The sequence below is a fragment of the Colletotrichum abscissum genome (genome assembly GCF_030869225.1).
Source record: "Colletotrichum abscissum strain IMI 504890 chromosome Unknown Scaffold_41.1, whole genome shotgun sequence".
Lineage (NCBI taxonomy): Eukaryota > Fungi > Ascomycota > Sordariomycetes > Glomerellales > Glomerellaceae > Colletotrichum > Colletotrichum abscissum.
Window position 1 is genome coordinate 245,511 of NW_026850332.1, and position 17,489 is coordinate 262,999.

The window sequence follows — 17,489 nt, forward strand, 5'->3', positions numbered from 1 at the left end:
AAGAGGCCCCCCCCCTCCTCCCGCATCCCGTTCCAATGGAACCTGTCTCCTGCCTCCCAGTGGACGACGCACGCGACTGGACCGGGCCCAACTTGCCAGCGCCAGCAATAGCCCCCCCGCAAAACACCAGCGGTCAGCCGATCCTCTCTGGCGTGTGACGCTATCCCAATCCCCCTCGAGTCTCGTCTCATCTCGGGCCTGCCCACGGAGTACGGCCTGCAGTTCGCCCCCTTCGCTGTCGTTCGTTCCTTTCGTCTATCGTCTTTCCAACGCTCTTTGATTGCTTGTCTTTGCTTCTACCTTACTCCCATACTGCTCCTTTACCAGCAAATCAGGTAGACTAAGCACGTACCTAGCCTACCCACCCACCTTGACACCCACCTCGCCCTTTCCCCCCCGCCCTGTGCCTCGACCCATCATGACCACCTTTGTGACTATATACCATTATATACACCATCCGACCTCCCCTTCTTCTTCCCTCCCCCCTCGACACTACCATCCTCCTGATTCTTGACATATGGCTCAATCCCGGCTTTGATATCTGCCCACCTTGCCACCTTCTCCTGCTAGCACACATCTCCCGCCACACCTTTACATCCTCTCACATCCTCGCACACCTTCTGCCCCTTCCGGCCTCCCAACCGACGATCTCGAACAATAATGGGACGCTCTCATCGCAGAGGCCCTGACTACGACCTGGACTCTTACGAGCCTTACGGTCGCTCTTACGACACTGCTGCAGACCCCTACGCTCAATATCCATCTCGTGGACGCAGTCCTGGTCCTCGTCGCCGCAATAAATCAGAACCTGCCGCACCACCGGCTGCCTATGACAACTATCAACGCGAACCAGAGCCTAGAGAACAGCCACGGGAACACCGTGAGAGCCGCAAATCACGCAGGGACGCCGTCCCGGAATCCTACGCTCCCCAACCAGAACAGAGGGAAGATCGCAAGAGTCGCAAGAACCGATACTACGACGAAGATGCCTATCAACCACGGGCACGGAGCCACGGCCGCTCCGCCCGGGAACCCCCCGCCAATGCTCACCATCGTGCCGACGACGACGCCTTCGACGCATATGCTCCGGCCTCTCGCCGCGGCCGGGAGCGTCAGCATGCCTATCACCCGCCCCGGACGAGTGACACGAGGCGCTCCAAGTATGCTGACTTTGATGCCGAGCCTCGTTATCCCGACAGACGCTCCCGTTATGCCGACTATGATGATGTCGATCCCTATAATAACGAGTCGCGCCGTTCCAAGAATGATGGGCCACGCGAGAGTGATAGACGGCGTTCGCGCTACGCTGACTACGAGGGCGTCCCCCGCGGCGGTAGCGAATCAAATCGCGGTCGTCATGTAGATTACGAGGCTGATCCCCGTTCAAATCCGAGAGGATATGCCGGTCATAGCCAGGGTGGCCGCGGTCGCTACATGAATGACTCGCCTGAGCGGTATGGCCAACCAGGCGGCGGTCAGCAACGCTCTGCCAGAGGACGGTCCATGCCTAGAAAAGGTGCAGCAGGTGGCACCTCTGGTACAGCTCGGCCTCGAGCCAAGTCAGCTGTCGGTTACGCTGCGCTGGGTGAAGCCGCTCAGACAGCCTTTAGAGTGGGAAGTCAAGCAGCTCTCCAGATGAAGAGTGAGCCCGGCCCGTGGATAGGCGAGAAAGGGACGCGGGTCGCCACGGCTGCTCTGGGCGCCGCCCTCGTCGACACATTTGTCGGTCACAAGGCCACAGGCATGAAGGGTGGCATGCGCCATCAAGCTTTGCGTCAGGCATGTGAGATGGGCATTCGCAACTTTGTCGTCCAACCTACTGTGAACACGGCGACCCGACGCAGTGGCAGTTGGGGCGGCCATGGCACTGGCAGCGGGGGAGGTCAGAGCAGCAGTGGGAGAAGACGACACTGATCATATCGAATTATCGATGTGTTGTCCGACTTATTTGAGATGCTACTTGACATGTGGTTGGGTTCCGCGATGCCCATCCCCCTGTTCTATATCTTCCCGACTCATCTCTTCCCAAACACACCAAGTCTCTCCTCTGCTTTCTTTCGTATGGCTTTTCCCTGGTTTTACGGGGGCGGCGTTATCGGATAAAGTGCTATCAAGACGGCCGGATTTTTCCTTAGTTTAGAAATGGCATGGCAGCATGTTAACGGTAGACGAGTAACGAGTCTCAACGAATCAAATGACGATGAAAATGAAAATACCATGGATGATGAGAAAAGCTCACCCTGTTGCAAATCTCCCCCGACAGGACTTTTCTGCCCTTAATGTGTACCAACAATAATGCATCTCTCCGAATTCATGCTGACATTCGACCTATCATCAACTGAAGATTGGGGGGAAAAAACGATAGAAGTTATATGACAAGATGCCAAGGCGATGTCAGGTAACAGCTTTGGCACTCCCGCCGAGTTTGAAGAGGAGGTAAGATGGAAGCGATGGGAGTTACTTGAGTTCCAGTATTGCGTTGGGTGTTCATACCACCTGAACGCAACCCTCGCGCAAACCCGATAGCCAACACCGCAGTGCAGCAAGTGTCATGTGATGAGCAAGTTTGTTCATGCTTACCACTAGCCATGCAGGATTGACGTGGCTTTAAATCATATATATGAAATAGATGGTATTAATGAACAACTAGGGTACTAAGCTTCGACTAGTTACCTGAAGATTTAGCTTGAACGACAAGCAGATCCGCCTTCACACCAGCTGTAATCAGAACACCCGCAGCAATACCCAGACAGTCCTTGATATCTTCAGACACCTTGGCAGACGCCTTACCTTCCGTCGCTTTTACAGCACTCCTGCGACCAAGCACAACCAGGTTGTGCCAGGTGACTTCTCGTGTATCTGTCCTGACGCCTGATGCGGCATAGCTTGAAGCAGCCTCCAGGGTATTGGAAGAGGAAGAAGTCTCAAACTTGATGCGCGATGCTATATTGGCAGGTACATGCGTGGTCACGAATCCGAAGTAGTCACCCTCGTGAGATTGAGAGTCTCCCCCGGCCGTCCCGACAAAGTGTACCACGGTCGCTTGAGCATTGTGCTTCTCGCACAATTGAAGCACTAGCTTGAGGGCAAGCTTGTCATCGTTGCCTCCAAAGTATGGCATGAAGATCTGATGCGACTTGTTTGTGACGGGAATCGTCGGGATATCATGATGGATGTCGCTGAATGAGTATGCTCGGGATAGCCTCTTGCGGTCGCTACTGCCGTCCGAAGTAGGTTGAGTAGCACTACCCTTGGGGAAGAAAATGCCAATGTTGTGTTCCGGGGAGTCGAGGATGGACTTTGCGAAACCGGTATATGTTGATCCAAGCTTGTTGGAACCGTCTGCCGACAGGACCTGGGTGTCGACCAGGCTACCACTCTCGCTCCAGGGGACGAGAAGAAGGTCAGAGGAGATATCGGAGGATTTGGAAAGGAGAGCTTCGGCAAAGCGAGTCTCCGGCATGATCGATACCTCCCCAGAAACGGCAACCCTGATCAATTGTCCCACAGTACGGAAGATGTTCACGACAGGGTCATTGCGACTAAAATCGTCCACCTGAGACACGGTCATGACGGAAGAATCACGATCCGTAAGATGGAGTAGGCGGAAGCCATGAGCCCGCACAGCTTTAATACCATTTGAAGAGCCCAGCGCCACAGTAGGCGACGTCATACCGCCCTTCTCGTCGCTTTCAACGAATTGGCCTCCCGAACCAGACTGCTTTCCAAACAGGGAGACCAAGTTGAGCAACGCAGGCATGTTGTCCAGTCGAAGGTACACTAACAGGCGCTGGACACGATCATTAGTCGGCTTGGTAAACTCATGGTCATCGGTCGATCCGCCGTGGCTCGAGATGGGTTCACCAGTGTCCCAGTCAATCTCACCACGCTTCCAAGCCTCGAGCTTCTTCTGGTACCAGCGAGGGTACAGGAAGGAGGTTAGAGGAGTAGTTGCGAAGGTGGTCAGAAGAGCCATGACAACGAAAATGGTGAACGTCCTGGTGCTCAGAATCCTAGCCTGTAGACCGATGTTCTGTATTCAATCAGCATCCGTCCCCCATTCCATGTCATCACGGAGCTGTGCTCAAACAAGAGCTACTTACAAGGACGATCAACTCGACGAGACCTTTGCAACTCATCAGAGCCCCGATGGAGAAAGACTCTCTCCAGACCAGTCCGTTCAACCGAGCAGCGAGACTGGCGCCAATAACCTTGGTCAAAAAGGCGGTGAACGTTACAGCAATAACGTAGCCCCAGGCGATACCGCTGTCAAGGAGACCCAGATTGGTATTCAGCCCAGAGAGCGTGAAATACAAGGGCAAGAACAGAGCACCGATCAAATCTTCCAACTTTTCAGTGACCTTGATAGCAAAGCCGTTCTCGCGGGGCAAGATAAGGCCAACCATGAAACCTCCGAAAATTGCGTGGACGCCAATGATACCAGTGAAGAAAGCCGAGGTCAGGGCGATCAACAGAATAAGCGCAATCATGCTCTGCGAAGGTCCGTTCTCAATGTTGCCAGTTCGACGTAATAGCCAGACCAAAGCTGGCCTCACAAGGTAGAACAGGAATAACATGTAACCGACACACGCGAGAAGAATCCAGAGGGCTGAAAGACCCGTTCCGGCGTTGGCGAGAGCGACACATAGGGCAAGGAGGATCCAGCCTTGTTGATGTTAGCAAAACTCAGCCTGACGTTTGAAGATGCACCGAAGCGTTACTCACCAACAACGTCGTTCGCAACACCAGCTGAAAGCACGATAACACCGACAGAGGTATCAAGGAGCTTCAACTCGGTCAGGATACGGCACAGAACCGGGAAAGCCTAGATACGATGTATTAGTCGGATGGTGATCGAAACACTACGGAGTAGGTCGTTTCTCCAGTGTGACTTACTGTGATTGCAATAGCAACACCGATGAACAGCATGTAGATTGGGAAGTCAATGTGCATTACACCCTCATCACCAGAGAATTGATTGTAGAGACCCCATGCGAGGGCGCAACCGAACGCAAAGGGTAGAGCCAAGCCGGCGAATGCTACTGAAGTAGCGACTCGCCAATTACTGACGAGGAAGCGAACGTCTGTCTCAAGACCAATGAGGAAGAGATAGAGAACAAGACCGAGATTGGCTACCAGCGTCAAGTTGGGGATCGATTCCGTAGGGAAGATGGCAGCGCGAAAGCCGGGAATTCGACCCAGCACCGAGGGCCCCAGAACAATGCCACCAATGACTTCGGCTATCACTCGAGGTTGCCGGATCTTGGACAGAGGCCAGTGGAGGAGGTGGCAGACTATAATGATGAGTCCGGCCTAAATCCAGCGAGCGACGCGAATTAGGACTTATTGGGCAGCGCTGAAGGTGGAATGCGAAACCAGAGGAAACGAACCTGGATGATGAATATGGTGATGGGATCCTTCGGATTGTAATGCGAGGGGTTTGCGCCCTCGATAACACCACCCTGCGAGGGAGCTCTGTTTCCGCCGGTGCTAGTAGGCGCGGCAGACGATGTAGCCGTCGCCGATAGCATCGATGTGATAGACGACATGTTGGCGGATTGGCTCAAATTCCTGTCCTTGCCGGTGAACGGGCTACTTTCCGAAGCAAGGAATGACGAGGCGACCAAAGACGTCTGGAAGCGCTCGACTGCGCTCTCCGATTTGAATCGATTTGGCCTTTCGTGATAAGACGAAACGGCAGACAATACGGAAGAGCCACTTCTTAAATGGAATTGCCAAGAAGATGGACACCGTCCAGGCTGTGAACACTAGCAATGGGTGGAGGGGAAGCAGGCTTAGGTACTATGGCCAAGCCAGCAATCGGTCCCGTGATATCGGTAGGCTTTGCATGTACTAATCTGACATGGTGAGCGCGGGTTGTTTTGCCTACGTTGCTTTCTCCCTGGCCGCAGCTGCCACGGGAATTGGAATCGTTGGTAGTCGACCACTTTGGTTGGTTGTACAAAAAAGGGTGGCAGATGGTGGTGTTGGAGCAAGTTAAGGGCTTTGGTCATTTGCCTTCCCGGCGGATTTAGTTTGCGACACGTGAAGATGTTTTGGAGGGGGGGAATGTGGAGGGCGGGGAGTGCGAGTGAGCAACGGTTTGTGGAGGTGGGCAGGGAGAAAGTGTGAGACTAAGGTGCCTCACTGCGTGACTGCGGTAGTTAAGCAGGGTTGGGGTGGGACCTACAGGCGTGGGAAACGGATTTATTGGTCTACCCTGATATGAAGGGAATGCAAACAAGAACGAGATTGAAGTCAGGCCCAAGGATGTGGGCTGTCACCGTCAATCGTAGAATGATTGCGATGCTGAGGTCAAACGCCTGGGGTACTACTAGGCAGGGTGCATGCCTGGATGCAACATATTACACCAGGTATTTATTCCCCCCCCAAAACTTACTATTTCGTTCCTACTCTGTTACTTTCTTGTAAGTCCCCCACTTCGTAAGAGGAAAGGTTCATAACAATGAAAGGATGAAAGAGGAACAACGTTTGCGTGATACGCTAACCGAGGGCTTACGAGTCATCCATCCCACCGCCTGTCGTCCCATCCTTGACCGCACCTCATCAACATCAAGAGAACACACCGACAGAGACGAAGACACTGGTATAATATCACCTCGTTTATCTGGCATGTTAACGTTCTGGCACCTCAAGGATCACCTACCTAGGTTGCGCACTTGCAGCTGGCACTTACTTCCATGGCACCTGACATGATGTTGCCCTGACCGTGGACAGTGCGCTGTGGGTAGTGCAGGGCCCAGTGGATCAAGACTCCAACCAGGGTCCAGGCCTGGCCTTGATTGTCTCTCCGTCTCCATGGCGCTGCATGCTGACCGCCAGTCTACAGCCAGTCCTTGGACGGATACGTATACAGGTTTTCAGCAGCAAGTCCTGGAAATTGGCGTTCGTATTGTATTCTACGGAGTATCCTTCCAGGAATGAGGGGAACCCCCCAGACATTGGTTGGTCTTTATGGAGTACTCGTAAAGATAACTTATCCGTGGAATTGGAGAAGGTGGGGAGACGCGGGGGTCGAGAGATCATCAGCTGATTGGGCCACCAATATCCATGTCGATACACTAAGGTACTGAGCTGAGCTGCACACATACCCAGCCCAGGGGGCTGGGTTGAGCCACCACCACCTCAAGGTTTAGAGCGGGTAATAGCGGTAACTACAAATAATCCATTGACTTGGGTCCCATCTGATATGCACCTCGATATTGTCCCGAATATCGACTACCAAGAACTCAAGCTGCCAATGGAGCTTCGGGACATGAATCTCCATCTGCAATGTTATGGGGCTAACGTGGGAAAGCTAAGTCTAGTTCATCTCTCCGTCTCGATGAATCTCTTATCCGATGTGCCACATTCAGAGTCAGGCGTACGCCATCGCACTCAAACCTAGAGCCGCAGGCAAGGGTAGTGCTTCACATTACAGGACCTTGTGATCGGCCGGTGTGACTATGGTGGCTTGGCTGCCTTGGCTGCCTTGGCTGTGACGCTCAATGGCGCATACATATAGATAGGAACGAAAGCATCTCCCTGACCGCACCTATAAAACCTTATAAGTTATTAAAGCAGTTAATAAAGGAATACAGAGGAAGGATAAGACTATACGTATAATACATTTATCGTTAACTCACTTTAATACTACGTTTATTTAAAATTATTATTAAAAGTATAACTATTTTTAATTACTTACTTATTTATTTGTTTTTATATTCTACCTTTACTAATTACTCGGGCGGTTCTCGATATTAATTACATAGTATTAATATATAGTATTAATAAATACTCCTACTATCTCGATAGACTATTTTTTTTAATAATAATCTATTTTTAATATTTTATTTAATATTTATTTTTATATTTTTCTTTTACTAATTACTTAAGTAGTTCTTAATATTAATTATTTAATTTTATATTTTACTTTTACTATTTACTCGGGCAGTTCTTAATATCGTTTGAATAATATTAATATATAGTATTAGTAAATACTTATACTATCTTACTAAATTATTTTTAAAATTTTCTTTAACTTTCCCTCTTATAAAGGTTATAATTATAAATTATTAATAATAATATTAAGTACTTAGCGATACTACTTTATAAGCCTACGTACTTAGCTAAGTTAGCTATTTTTTTTAAGTAATAATAGCTTATAATACTATAGTATTAGAAATGCCCTCGTCGTTATTATTAAAAATAATCCTAACCTTCTTATTATTAATATATATATATATATATATATATATATTTATTACCTCGTTTTCTTTATTAAAGTTAAAAACGCTACTTCCCTTACTATTTATTATTATTATATTATTATTATTCCCTTTAGGTATTATAGCTAGCTAGTCGTAATAAGTATATTAATAAAAGTTAAGGCTACGAGTACTAAATAAATAGTATTATAGTCGTAAATAGCTTCCCTAAAGCTATATCTATAAGTTATAAAATAAGTAAGGCTTTAGTAATTAATTATAGTCTTATTAAAAAGTTTTTTTAATAAAGATAGTTAAAAGTAATCATAAGATCTAATACTAAGTTAATTATTAAAAAAGCTATAAAAGTCTATTTTTAAGCTTAGTTTAAGTTTATACTATATATAAATCTCGTTTTTAAATATATTTTTTATAACGTTTTTATTTATTATTATTTAACTATTTACTAAATAGTTATCTATCTTACTTATTTACGATCGTCCGTCCTATTTATTTATAAGCGTCCGTTTTTTATTTTATTATATAATCGTAGTTACGTAACTTATTTATAATTCTTTTATTTTAAAAGGAGTTACCCTAAGTCCGTACTCTTATATATATAATATAATAACTACTATAAGTCTTATAGAGCGGGGCCCTAGCCTTATTATACGTATTAAGTTATAATATTAGCTCCTCTTTTTAAAAATCTAATCCTCTAGGCCTATAAATAAATTATCTATTCCTAAGTTAGGGAATTATTAAGTATTTTTTTAAAATATACTAATATAATATTAAGTCGAATTAAAAAATCGTAATTTTTAATAACTATATCTTATTATAAATTATTATATATTATTCGTTTTTCTAATAAAGGTATAGAAATAATACTTTATTTAAATTATTATTTACGAGGGGTCCGTTATTTAGTTCTTTTTAATTTTAAAATTTATAAAATATACTATTATTTAGGTATTTTATACAATACGTTTATTAATACTATTTATATTTATAAGTATTACGTTTTTATTTATTAAGTCTTAGCTAATTAAACGTAGTTAGTTAATTAGTAATAAAGTCTAATTATTTTAATTATAAAAAAGAAATAAAAAAGTTATAGTTTTAGGAAAGAGCTACGGAGTTATAAAAAAAGGCTAAGGCTTATTAATAAGCTTAAGTTAAGTTAAATAAGTCGTTATTTAAGTTAGAGCGTCTCCGTTTTTAAAAACGAATAGTATTTAAAAAGAGTTAAATTATATTAAAAAAGTTTCTTAAGGATTTTAAAAATACTTTTTTAGTAACTTATAAAGTATAAGCTAACGGTATTTTTAAGATTATTAATTAGGATATTATAATAGCTAAGAGTTCTAAATTTAATTTTAATTTTAATACTCTTTAAAAAGCTATTAAGAGTTCTAAAAGTTTATAATAAGTTCTTATATATTTTTTTTATATTCGTAATTTTTCTATTTAATAAGGAATTTTTATATTTCGTTTTTAACTTTATAGTTAATAATTTTTTTAATTTCGTATTTTAATTAGTTCAGTTTAATAATAATATAATCTTTTATATATAAACTTTTTAATACGGGCTTAAGTAATAAAATATAAAAAACGGGATAGTATCGTATCGTATTTAATAATCTTAATTCGTAATTAATTAGTAAGATTTTCTTAATAATTTCGAAAGGTTTAAGTTTTTTATAGTCTAATTTATTACTTAGTTATTTTATTTTAATATTATAATAAAAGAAATAGGTACTATCCCCTTTTTTTAAAAATAGTCCTCTAATCCTTAATCTATCTATATTCTTTTTTATATATTATTATATAAACTCGAGGTTTAGTAAGGCTTATTTATAGATCTTTTTAAGCTTATTTACGTTTATTATAGCTTTTATAGCTTATAATCCTTATTATACTTCTCTATATATTATTAATTAGAATCCGTAATTAAAATAAAACAGGAATTCTTTTATACTTTTATTAACTATATTATTATATACGAATTAGGTTATTAATAAAAATATTACTTAATTATCCTAGTCGTAGTTTATATAATAACGAAGGTATATTTCGAAAATCTAGTTAATCCTTTCTATTTATTTATTAGTTTACGGATAAAATAATATTAATAGTTTATAGTCTATACTAAGTTACGAAATTAGAGATTTCTAAAACTTTAAAATAAATAGCTTATTTCTATCGGAAATAATTTCTTTTAGTAAACTATAGTTCGAAAGTATAACCTTAGTAAATATATATACTAGGTCTTTTATAGTACTTAATTCTTTATAGGGAATAAAATATATAAACTTAGTAAGTCGGTTGATTATAATTAAAATACTATTATATTATATTTTAGTAAATAGTTCTCTAGACTTTAGTAATTTAATAATAAAGTCCTATATAATTAAATACTATATTTTTATTAATAATTATAGTAGTTATAGCTCGCTATAAGGCTTATGCGGGCTATTTTTATTTTTTTTATAAGTCGCATAGTTTTTAATTACTTTTATAATTTTAGCGCGTATAGCGGATTTATTATAATATTAATAAATCCGTTTTTATATTTTAGTAACTCCTTAGTAACCGTATACCGGTATATTATAAATTTTTATAATAAGCTTAGGGGTTATTTTTTTAATTAGGCTAGTATTAATCTTTTTAACTATTATAAAAAGTTTTATAGTTAGTATAAGGTTTCCGTTTTTTTCTTATTTAAGGATAACTTAAGTTTTTTTAAGGACCGCGACTTTATAATCGGGTTTTTTATTAAGAGCGTTTATTTTATTATTTTTTAAACCTTTTTAATAAATAATTCGGAAGTTATATTTAAATAGGAATTTACTTTATTTAACTTATTATTTATTTAGATTTTTATTCGTTATAAAGTTTATAAGGTTCTTATAGTTTATATAGATTATAACTTCGTACTTAGTTCTGAATAGCTATAATCTCTATTCCTAAAATATTTTAATAATTATTATTAGTTCTTTATCGTAGATTTATTAATTTAATTTTACTCTATAAAATATTTTAGAGTAGAAGTAATATAAGTAAAGCTTTTTTTATTCGTCTTGTTATTTTAGAACTATTCTTATAACGAAGTCTAAAGTATTAGTCTCGATTTTAAAAGGTTTTCGGGGGTCTAGGATTATAATAACTAGTTCGGAGACGATTATATTCTTAACTTTAATAAATACTTCTTCGTACTTAGGGTCTTAAATAAATAGGGTATCCTTTTATATTAAATTATTAAGAAATCTAACTATATTAGTATAGTTTTTAAGGAATTGTTAATAAAAGTTAATAAATCCTAAGAATCCTTATACGTCTTTAACGTTCTATAATATAAGCTAGTCCCTAATTACTTCTACTTTTAATACTTATATATAGATTTATCTTAGCGTAATAGTATATTTTAAAAAATTTACTTTTTATATATAGAACTCGTATTTAGAGGGTTTAGTATATAGCTTAGTATCTTAGAGCTTCTAAAATACTATATAAATATACTTTTTATATATTTCGAGGTTAGAAGAGAAAATAAAAATATTATTAATATAAATAATAATAAAAATATCGACGTACTCTTAGAGTACGTAATTAACTATTATTTAAAAAGTTACCGGAGTATTAATAAGTCTAAAGGGCATAATAAGGTACTTAAAAAGTCCTTTACGAGTTTAGAATACCGTTTTTTATTTATCTCTTTTTTTAATTCGAATCTAGTTAAATACTTCCTTAAGATCTATAATAATAAACTAGTTAGCTCTATAAAATAAATCTCTAAGCTTAGTAATAAATAATAAAAAATAGTAATTCTTTTTCGTAATTTCGTTAAGTCTTTTATAATTAATAATAAGTCTTAATTTTCTGCCCTTTTTTAATATAAAAAATAAGGGGAATCTTATAAAAGAATTTAACGGTTAAATATATCCCTTCTTAAGCTTTTTATTAATATACTTATTAAAGTATTCTTATTTTTCTTAATTTATTAAGTATATTAAATAGAACTTAGGTTATGCTCTTTCTTTAAGTTCGATCTCTATATTTTAGCTACTATATTTTAATAATCCTATTTTTTTAGGTTTTATAAAGAGTTTTATATATATTTAGTACTTTTTAAGTATAGTTTAGAATTATTACGATCCTCGATCGTTAGTACTATATACAAACTTCCTAGGGCTTTTTACTATTTTAATAAAAGCTATATATCGTATTTATTTTCGTTTTTTAAAAGTTACTAAAAATCTGTTTAAACCCTTTTTTTTCTTAAGTCGTTTAGTAACTAGATTTTCCTAGAGGACCTAGCTAGTAATCTAATCTATTCGTAAGTTATACTTTCGTAACTACGAGATTCTTAGGATAATATTAATATTTTTAATCTCTATAATATCGTACTATAGTTATTCTTACTAATTATTAATATATATTAAGAAGTATACGGTCTCTTAATTAATATATCCGTAGTTATAATTAACTCGTTTTCTTTTTATTATTTATAATTAATATAAGTTATCTTTTTATACTTATAATAAGTTAAGTTTATTTACTATTCTTAGTAAAATATAAGTTTTTTATACGCTACTATTAATAATAGCGTTTAGTCCTCGTCCGTAAATATCGAAATTAACTCGTAAATATACGTCGTTACGTTATTTAGTTATAAATAAGAACTTTTTTTTTATTTTTACTTTTCGTCGTTCTTTTATAATTAGCTTTTTTAGTTTTTTATTATTTACTTTTTCGGACAGTTCTTTTATTTATATCTTTTTTAATATTCTCTCTATACCTTAGCCTTTTTAACGTAATAAATTTAGTATTAGTTATATTTATAGTCTTTTTATTCTATATACTTATTATTAAAGTACTTTATAAAAAAGCTAGGGTCTAGGCTAAATATAGCTTTATTATTATTATTAAAGCTTAGTAATATTTAACTAGGTAGCTAGTTTTTTATATAAATATCTTTAATAAGTTTATTATTATATTTTCGTAAATAAAAACGGCTATTTTATTTATATACGAAGTATCGGAGGTATTTATTATTTAGATATTTTATTTAAAATAATTTTTTATAAAAAGGATCTTCGGGGTTAAGTAAAAAGTAGTCTTTATTTATATAGGAGGTTATTACGACCTTTTTACGTTTTTTAGTTTTATAAAACTAAATAGTTTAATTATTTTTAAATAAATAAATATATTTATACCGTAGTTCGTTATCGTCCTTTTTAAAACTAGTATTATTAATACTAAGTAGTATTTTATAATCGATTTTTATTTAAGTACGTTATTAAGTAACGTTACGAGGTTCGTCCGAATCGTAAAGTAATTTTATTTTATTAAAATAGAAAGAACTAGTTCTTATTTTAATATCTTCTTTTTCCTTAAAATTAAATTTTTTTTTTTTTTTATAACTTCGAAATTAAGAGTCGGTTTCTTAATTATTTTAATCTTATTTTTATATAAGAGTTTTTTAAGCTATTTTTTAACTTTATAAATAAATTTTCTATTATTATCTACTTTTCGTATTATATAAATAAATTTAGTTAGGATTTCGTCCGAATCGAGTTCCTTTTTAAATTTAATAAGTTATTTTTAGTTTATATAATTTCGTTATATTATATAAACGAGGTTACCTATAATTTCTTTTATATCGGGTCTTCTTTTTTTAAATTTAAAGAGTTATTCCTTTATATTAGCTAGGAGTCTTTATTTAATCCGTTCTTTAAAAAAGTAAAATATATTTTTTATAATAAAGTCTATTTTAACCTTTTTTTTTATGTTTTTATAAATCTAAGAAAGTATAATAATATATTCGATATTATTTTTTTTAAAAGTATAGGGTCGGTAAGTAAGTATTTCTTCTCTTTTTATTATTATTACTAAAGTTCTAATAAATAGTATAGTATCGTACCCAGATCGTTTTATATTTTTAAATTACTTAGGGTACTATCCTATTTATTCCTTATTATTTTAATAAGTAAGATAGTTATTATTATAATAAGCTATTTATAAGAGTTATTTATAGGGGATTTTTTTATTAGTAATATTAGCTCGTTTTTTTAAAATAGGTTAGTATTAAATATACTTAAGTTATTAATAATCTCTAGCTATATATCCTAATTTATTATAATTATAGTATTTAAAGTCTTTTTTTTACTATAGTTCTTTACGTTTAGTAATACTAAGGTTTATAGGTCCTCTATATTATTTATAAAACGTGCTTTATTATTACTAATTTCTTAAGTTATTTTAGTAGTTATTTAGTAGTTTATTATAGTTTTAGTATTTTTTATTAGAGTTAGTTTAGGGGCGTTATACCTTTTTTTTTTTTTATATCGTTTATATAATTAAGTATCGATCTTAATAACGAGCTCAATATACTATAAGAATTCTATTAGTATTTCTATTTTACTAAGTTTATTTTTAATTTTATTTTTTAATCCTTAATAAAACGAAAAGATACGGGTTTTTTTAGTAAAATCGAGTCGTATTACGAGTTTTTTAAACTTAGTAGTATAATACGAAATAGACTTAGTTTATTAAAGGTTAACTAGGTCTTTCTTAGCTTATTACTTTTTATTAAGGTTTTAAAATAGGGATTTAAGGGCGCTTTAAAATCTTATTATATTATTAAAAATATTCGTAGTTTCCTTTTTATAATAAAATAAATAACTATTATTACTAAGGAATTCTTTTTAAAAGGGTTCGAACTACTTTAGGGCTCGTTCTTTAAGGAAAGTTATTATATAAATAACTCGTTCGGTTTTATTATAAAAGTTAGTAATATAGAACGTTTAGTAAGTTCTAATTTAAATTAAAAATCTTTTAAAGCGTTTAGTAGTTTTATTAAAAATAATAAGTACGTTAAGTTTAAGTTTTTTTTATTTATTTATAGGGGTTTTAATAATATTAATAGTAGCTCGGAGGGTTCTAATTTCTTATTTTAAGTTATTTATTTCTCTTTTTTTAATCCCTAGGTTAGTTATAGTTTTATTAACTATATTTTAAAAAGTAGCGATATTTTTATTATTTTTAGTTAAAGTTATAGCTATTTAAGTAGAGTTATTATTAAAGAGCTCTATAAGTTTCTTATTTCGTTTATTATTTTTTTTAATAATACGTTATATTTTTTTATAATTTGCTTTTTTAAGAACTGCGTCGTTATTAGAGTTATAAATAACGTTAAGTATTTTATTATTTTTAACCTTAGCTAGCTCGCTAGCTAAGTTAATAAATTACTTAGAGTTAAATAAAGGGGTACTTAAGGTCTTAAAAAATATCGTTATTCGTTTTATTACTTAGTAAATCTTATAAGGTTAACTTACTAAATAAAAGTAATTAAAATATTATAACTAACTAGTTATAATAAGTATATTAATAAAAATTAAGGCTATAAATACTAAGTAAATAGTATTATAGTTATAAATAGCTTCTCTAAAGCTATATTTATAAGTTATAAAATAAGTAAAGTTTTAGTAATTAATCGTAGTTTAATTAGAAGGTTTTTTTAATAAAAATAGCTAAAAATAATTATAAGATTTAATACTAAGTTAATTATTAAAAAAGTTATAAAAGTCTATCCTTAAGCCTAGTTTAAGTTTATATTATATATAAGTTTCGTTTTTAAATATATTTTTTATAACGTTCTTATTTATTATTATTTAACTATTTACTAAATAATCGTCCGTCTTATTTATTTATAATCGTCCGTCCTATTTATTTACGGGCGTCCGTTCTTTATTTTATTATATAATTATAGTTACGTAACTTATTTATAGTTCTTTTATTTTAAGAAAAGTTATTTTAAGTCCGTACTCTTATATATATAGTATAATAGCCGCTATAGGTCCTATAAAGCGGGGCCCTAGCCTTATTATATATATTAAGTTATAATATTAGCTCCTCTTTTTAAAAATCTAATCCTCTAGGCCTATAAATAAGTCGTCTATTCTTAAGTTAGGGAATTATTAAGTATTTCTTTAAAATATACTAATACGATATTAAGTTAAATTAAAAAATCGAAATTTTTAATAACTACGTCTCGTTATAAATTATTATATATTATTCGTTTTTTTAATAAAGGCGTAAAAATAATACTTTATTTAAATTATTATTTACGAGGGGTCCGTTATTTAGTTTTTTTTAATTCCGAGGTTTATAGAATATATTATTATTTAGGTATTTCGTATAATATATTTACTAATACTATTTATATTCGTAAGTATTATATTTCTATTTATTAAGTCTTAGTTAACTAAGCGTAGTTAGTTAATTAGTAACGGAGTTTAATTATTTTAATTATAAAAAAGAAATAAAAAAGTTACGGTTTTAAAAAAGAGCTATAGAGTTATAAAAAAAGGCTAAGGCTTATTAATAAGCTTAAGCTAAGTTAAATAAGTCGTTATTTAAGTTAGAGCGTCTCTATTTTTAAAAGCGAATAGTATTTAAAAAGAGTTAAATTATATTAAAGGAGTTTTTTAAGGATTCTAAAAATACTTCTTTAGTAGCTCGTAAAGTATAAGCTAACGGTATTTTTAAAATTATCGATTAAAACGCTATAATAACTAGAAGTTCTAATTTTAATTTTAATTTTAATACTTTTTAAAAAGTTATTAAGAGTTCTAGAAGTTCGTAATAAGTTCTTATATATTTTTTTTATTTATTTTTTATTTTTACTTTTATTAGTTACTTAGGCAATTCTCAATATCGTTTATATAGTATTAATATACGGTATTAGTAAATACTTATACTATCTTGCTAGACTATTTTTTTAGATTTTCTAACTTTTTAACTTTCTTTTTTATAAAGTTTATAATTACGGATTATTAGCGGCGATGATGGGCGCTATTACTTTATGAGCCCGCGTACCTAGCTAAGTTAGCTGCCCTTTTAGGTGATAGTAGTTTATAACGGTGGTAGGAGGGTAATTAATGTGTTGCGGCGGGATCGTTAGTATTCGGTAACGGCTGCGGCCGGCTGTTGTTAGTTATGAAGTTTATTACGTAATAAAGACACTCGATATTAACCCTAATAGACTAGCTTGCCCGTGAAGGCGAAGATGGCCCCTAATAAGGCGGACCGGACCCCAAAGGGATATTTTTTTTTTTTTTTTTTTTTTTATATCCGTAATTTTTCTATTTAATAAGGAATTCTTATATTTCGTTCTTAACTCTATAATTAATAATTTTTTTTAACTTCGTATTTTAGTTAGTTTAGTTTAATAATAATATAATCTTCTATATATAAACTTTTTAATACGGGCTTAAG

At 34.9% G+C, this 17,489-nt stretch overlaps 4 protein-coding genes across 4 annotated transcripts; 2 read left to right on the plus strand and 2 right to left on the minus strand.

The window, feature by feature from the left end:
- Positions 1-660: 660 nt before the first annotated feature.
- CABS01_12963 (uncharacterized protein) lies at positions 661-1,914 on the plus strand (the record flags this gene model as incomplete). The annotated part of the gene is made up of 1 exon (XM_060546313.1): positions 661-1,914. One exon carries the CDS (start codon positions 661-663, stop codon positions 1,912-1,914), a length of 1,254 nt encoding a protein of 417 aa, XP_060395459.1.
- Positions 1,915-2,665: 751 nt separating this feature from the next.
- CABS01_12964 (sodium/hydrogen exchanger family protein) lies at positions 2,666-5,549 on the minus strand (the record flags this gene model as incomplete). Its single annotated transcript, XM_060546314.1, has 5 exons — positions 2,666-4,033; positions 4,104-4,666; positions 4,726-4,825; positions 4,897-5,313; positions 5,391-5,549. The coding sequence occupies 5 exons, from the start codon at positions 5,547-5,549 to the stop codon at positions 2,666-2,668; spliced, it is 2,607 nt and encodes an 868-aa protein (XP_060395460.1).
- A 2,156-nt stretch (positions 5,550-7,705) lies between these two features.
- Positions 7,706-7,846, plus strand: CABS01_12965 (uncharacterized protein; the record flags this gene model as incomplete). The annotated part of the gene is made up of 1 exon (XM_060546315.1): positions 7,706-7,846. A coding segment is annotated over one exon (141 nt), but the record flags the coding sequence as incomplete, so codon positions are not given.
- Positions 7,847-9,745: 1,899 nt separating this feature from the next.
- CABS01_12966 (uncharacterized protein) lies at positions 9,746-9,928 on the minus strand (the record flags this gene model as incomplete). Its single annotated transcript, XM_060546316.1, has 1 exon — positions 9,746-9,928. A coding segment is annotated over one exon (183 nt), but the record flags the coding sequence as incomplete, so codon positions are not given.
- Positions 9,929-17,489: the final 7,561 nt, after the last annotated feature.